The 5,000-nt window shown below is 46.9% G+C and overlaps 1 protein-coding gene across 2 annotated transcripts in view; it reads left to right on the plus strand.

Annotated features, from left to right (window-relative positions):
• tle5 (TLE family member 5, transcriptional modulator) overlaps positions 1 to 5,000 on the plus strand; it is a 20,603-nt gene that overhangs the window by 6,408 nt on the left and 9,195 nt on the right. For both annotated transcript variants that reach the window (XM_030784845.1, XM_030784846.1), the window contains exons 2-3: positions 2,887 to 2,975; positions 4,990 to 5,000. The exon at positions 4,990 to 5,000 is cut by the window's right edge and continues 53 nt beyond it. In XM_030784845.1, the coding sequence (XP_030640705.1) occupies positions 2,887 to 2,975; positions 4,990 to 5,000 (100 nt within the window). The remainder of the gene's footprint in view (positions 1 to 2,886; positions 2,976 to 4,989) is intronic.

Genomic DNA, 5,000 nt, shown 5'->3' on the forward strand with positions numbered 1-5,000 from the left:
TCTAGACGTGAGACTGCGGCCTATTCGCTCTGTATGTGTGTGTGTGTGTCTGTGTCTGGTGGGGAGTTGGGATTCAGGGGCTATGGAGATAACCATCCAAATCAAATTCCAGCTCTAAACAGGATTAGGTTCCCTAGGCTGGATTACGGAGCCCCCCCCCCCCCCCCCCCCCCAAATCTGGTTGTGCACTCAGACACACTCCTAATGGTTTCACTATGGATCGTTTCAGACTGGCCACTGCAAACGACACACACACAACACTTCTGCTGCTCACTTACAGATTTGTATGTTTGTGAGTGTGCATGTGTGAGTGGGATAGAGAGAGAGAGATCTATCAATAAATGCTTTGGTTGAATGTTTTCCAGTTCATCTTAAAGCAGCATCAGACAGAGAGTAAGAAATATACTTAGTGTAGTTTATACCAGATCCCATTAGCGAATGGCGTACAAACACACAAACACGCACGCACGCACGCACGCACGCGCACACATACACAAGCGCGTCCGCGTTATTTCAAAGGCATCCCTCTCAGTTGTGCCGTTCCATCGTTCTCCTTTGGAGGGATTAACGTACGAAACAACAGAACGTTTACAAATTATGCCGCGCCTCCTCGGCAGCCGCCGCCCGCCGCTGCCGCTGCGCGTCTTCCTCTGATTAATCTCGTCTTTTCCGTGGAGCGAGATCAGTACCAAACACGAGCTTTTGTGTCTAATCCGCTTTTTCCCCCTCGGAAAAAAGACGTTACAGTCTAAACAGAATCGACTTGGTCAGAAGAATTAAGGTTTTTTTTTCTGTTGTTGTTGTTGAATTGGGGGAGGGGGGGGGGGTATTTGGGAAGGAAGTGGAAGAAGCTATGAATCGCGTTTAGTGGGTTTTTGGATTCTCCGTTCTGCCTACTGGCGTGTTCAAGGTCTTTAATGCTTTAATTGTCTCTCAGAGGAGAAGCGCAGTACAGCGAAATCAAATTAGAGACTGCCCTATATTGGTCTTCTGTGTGTGTGTGCGTGCGCGCGCGCGCGTGCATACAGTTTGCATATTGGGGAGAATGAATAGAGTTAGCTGAACTGTTGTGTGTGTGTATGGGTATGTAGCCAAAAGACATGTATGTCAGCTGAAAAAAAACAGCTGCGTAATTCATTACACCACACCAATATCCTGTCTCTCAATTCTCTCTTCCTCTCTCTCTCTCTCTCTCTCTCTCTCTCCACCTTTTCATTTAAAACTGACAGTTCCATCATTTGTAGACTGCTCTCCCGTCTCTTCCTTTCTCAGTCTGTGTTCAGAGCTTTTGGAACAGACCGTTCGTGTGGGTACTCTGGCCTTTAGATGCAGTGTTCAGGTTATGCGCTGGGCGAACGTTGGCGCAGACAAAAATGTCATTAGAGTAAAGAACTCTTTCCCCCTTTCGCGCTAAAACTGCACTTGAGGCTGCGGATTCTGGAACGTCTGGTATTCTAAACATTAGCGTGCACCAGGGCTTCCGTTGGGACGGCTTCCCGGTAATTGGCCGTTGTCTCATTTCTCCATCGGCGGTTTTTGTTTTCTTGGATCGCAGAACTGGCGGATAGTTTCGCCAAAAGAGCTTTCTGTTGACACAGGGCAACAGGGCCAGCCGGATGTGTTATCGATGCTTTTTTTTTTTAGGCTTCACATGCTTCGTGTTATACGCCTCGTCTGTCCAAAACTTCTTATGTCACGATTTCCACACCTGCGCGTTCATTTGCACGCCTAAAGCGTCTTCTCTTGAATATTAATGGCGTATTAAAGCCAGTCGTTTTGCAGTCGTATCGTATCGTAAATGTAAAATTTCTGTAAGACATATTAAGAGAGAATTGTATTTACAATAAATGGTTGTACAGTATTATGCGTGCGTGTGTGTTGTCGTGTTCTGATTCATTGCACTGAACTCCCGTTAAACTTAATAATCGACTGTTCGATTCTGGTCACCGTCGACCCCTTGTCGGGCCATTAATCCACGCACAAATCTGTTATAATCAAACGCTCCGTTGTCAGACTACGCTATACGACACCTGTGTCGTTTGTTCTCTCGCAATTTTGAGGTCTAAAAACTGCTGCAGTCCGACCAACTGTGGAGGGGAAAAAATCAAAAACTCTTTCTGCCTTCAACACAACAGCTCTTATATGAAACACATTTTTTGAGGTTATAAATATAGTAGTTACTATTATTCTGTCAAAAGGAAATGCTTCCGAGAACTCGGGAGCACCATAGCTGTGTTTTATTGTCTTCACATACGTTTCAATCATTCTCAAAACCTTTTTAAGCGACGCGGCCTAATCGCCCACCGGCCCGGGCATTATCGAACTGACATCGGGAAAATTATCTCACCTCAAAAACGTTACCAGAGGTTGTGAACGGAGCCGAACACAAACGCCCAGGGGAAATAAAACCGCCTCACAGGTGCATTACGCGCATTATGTCCATAATACGAAAAACATTAAGGCCCAGACGGCGGGAAACGTGACTGACAGCACGCCCTTGTTAAATTTTTCGTTACAATGAACAAAAAGCGTTTGCAGTTTTTTGTTTTTTTTTATGAGAGAGAGGCTTTAGTGAATTGGAGCAGTTCTACTGGAAGAGACAAGTTTAATAGTTTTCTCAGAACGTGTTTAAAATCATAAGTGCCATCCAAAAAAGAAAGAAAAGAAAGACAGAAAACTGGTGTGTGTTGAACTGTTTTAGTCGGCAAGCTACAGCTTCCATTAGTTTCATCTCCACAAAACCCAAACAATGACTATGACTGATACAGATGGATGAGTGGATATATGGATTGATTGACTGATTGAATGCAGTTTAGATGCATGGATAAGCTAAACGATTGGTCGACGGATTGTTTGACTGAGTTATCGATTTGATTGGCTCTTCAGGCTTCGTCTCAGCAGCTTAAGTTCACGACGTCGGACTCGTGTGACCGGATCAAGGACGAGTTCCAGTTTCTCCAAGCACAATACCACAGGTGAGTCCACGAAGCCCTCGGTGCCTCGACACACTTCTGTCCTACGCCTTAACACACCTCCCACACCACACCGGTGCTCAGAGCCTCAACACTCCTCTGTTCCTCTAACAGTTCCTGAAAGCCCTGTCCTCCTTGCCGCTCTCGCACACCTATGGCTCGACACTTAACACAGTGTTAAGTCCATCAACACACACCTGTTGCTTAACACCTCGATCATTCACTCATATCCGCCACATCTGCTCTACCCTAGCACAATGCTGCCCCTTAACACATCTGCCCCACCACTTAACGTACCTGCCCCTTAACACACCTCTAACCTACTCACACACATCTGCCCCACCACATCTGCTCTACTCTGCCTCTCAGTATAGATCTATGGGCCTTAACACATTTTCATAACACAACCACCCCACCCCCCACTTCCCTTCACACAGTGCTGCTCCACCTCTTATTACACCTCCGGGCCATCAACACACTTCTGTTTCATCACTTAACGCACTTAACACTTTTCTGCGGCGTTCTGCCCTGCTCTCCGTCGGGCCGTCGCGTCCTGTGGGAGAACTCGGTCTCATCGTGTAAATTCGCCTTTTCCTTCGGCGCTAACAGGCTCGCGCCTTTTCCCCCGCGTCAGCGGCCTGTGCTGGTATTCACTCACAGGCTAATACGACGAATCGCCCACTTTTTGATTTTCAAAGACTGAAAAGGCAGTGAGGGATGAACAGGGATGTCTGCCATTTAAAACCTGGTTTTGAGGCGACGCAGACACACACACACACACACACGTGACGCACAGTCACACATGCTCTTAAGCGTTTCTCTCTCAAGCCCATGACGGCAGGTTTGTACTTTTAACCCCTTCAGATCAGAGAGGGCTTTGTGTGTGTGTGTGTGTGTGTGTGTGTGTGTGTGTGTGTGCGCGTGTGTGTGCGTGTGTGTGTGTTTTCAGAGTGAAATAGACTAGCATTCTGAGAGACAGACACAGGCTTTTATAAAGAAGCAAAGTGCTGCGTTCAGCCATCCCCCCCCCCCCCCCCCCCAAAAGAAAACAACAAACCAGCACAGAGAAAGGAAAACTGTTCTGGTGACGATCTCTCTGGAGTATAGTCAGAGCCGTTGGAACTGTCAAACACAACCCCCCCCCCCCGACACACACACACACACACACACACACACGCGCACGCGCACACACACACACACAAACCGCCACCACCAGCTCTTTAAAATGCTGAAGCGGATCTGGGAATACATAAATCAAAATAAGGCTGACAGCAGGAGGCGATTTGGAGCTGGAAGTGAAGGCAATAAAACTGACTCAGTGTGGAGAGAGAGAGAGAGAGAGAGAGAGAGAGAGCAGCACTGAACCTTTCAACAGACAACTTCGGCCAATCACCACACTGCAAAGCCAATCAGGGCCTGCCGGCAGGTTACCGCGGCAGCCGGCAAGGACGGTTGTCATGACAACACCCACCCCCAACAATGTATGTTGGTGGCGGCGGCGGCGGCACTGCTGCTACCGCTGCCGTTTTTGGAGGGAAGCGAGCGATAAATTTTTTTTTTTGTTTGTTTGTTTATTTATTTATTTATTGGCTGCTAAGTGGACGCAGCTGGGAGGAAACAGAGAGAGAGAAAAAGAGAGAGAGAGAGAGAGAGAGACAGAGAGACTGTCTGGCTAAGCATACAGCCAAGTATCCCATTTGCACTGTCCCAGTTTAGCTAAAAGATGCTCTACATTTGTAAATATATTTTCACTTTTTCCTTGCGGCTTGTTTGATGCTGTATATATTTTCAGCATCTTCCTGTTCATTTTTCCTGTTGTTGTTTTTTTTTTTCCCCCCCCCCCTTTTTTTTTCTCTCTTTTTCATCACCTTTTTTGCTGTGACCTTGATGAAAGTGATGAGTGATGGCTCGGTGTGGGGGGGGGGGGGGTGGTGGTGTATATTTGAATCAGAAAAAGAACAGTGCTGTTTTTCTTCCTCATCGTTTGTTTGTTTGTTTGTTTATTTGTTTGTTCCAGTCTGAAGCTTG

This window comes from Chanos chanos, chromosome 9, assembly GCF_902362185.1.
Source record: "Chanos chanos chromosome 9, fChaCha1.1, whole genome shotgun sequence".
NCBI lineage: Eukaryota > Metazoa > Chordata > Actinopteri > Gonorynchiformes > Chanidae > Chanos > Chanos chanos.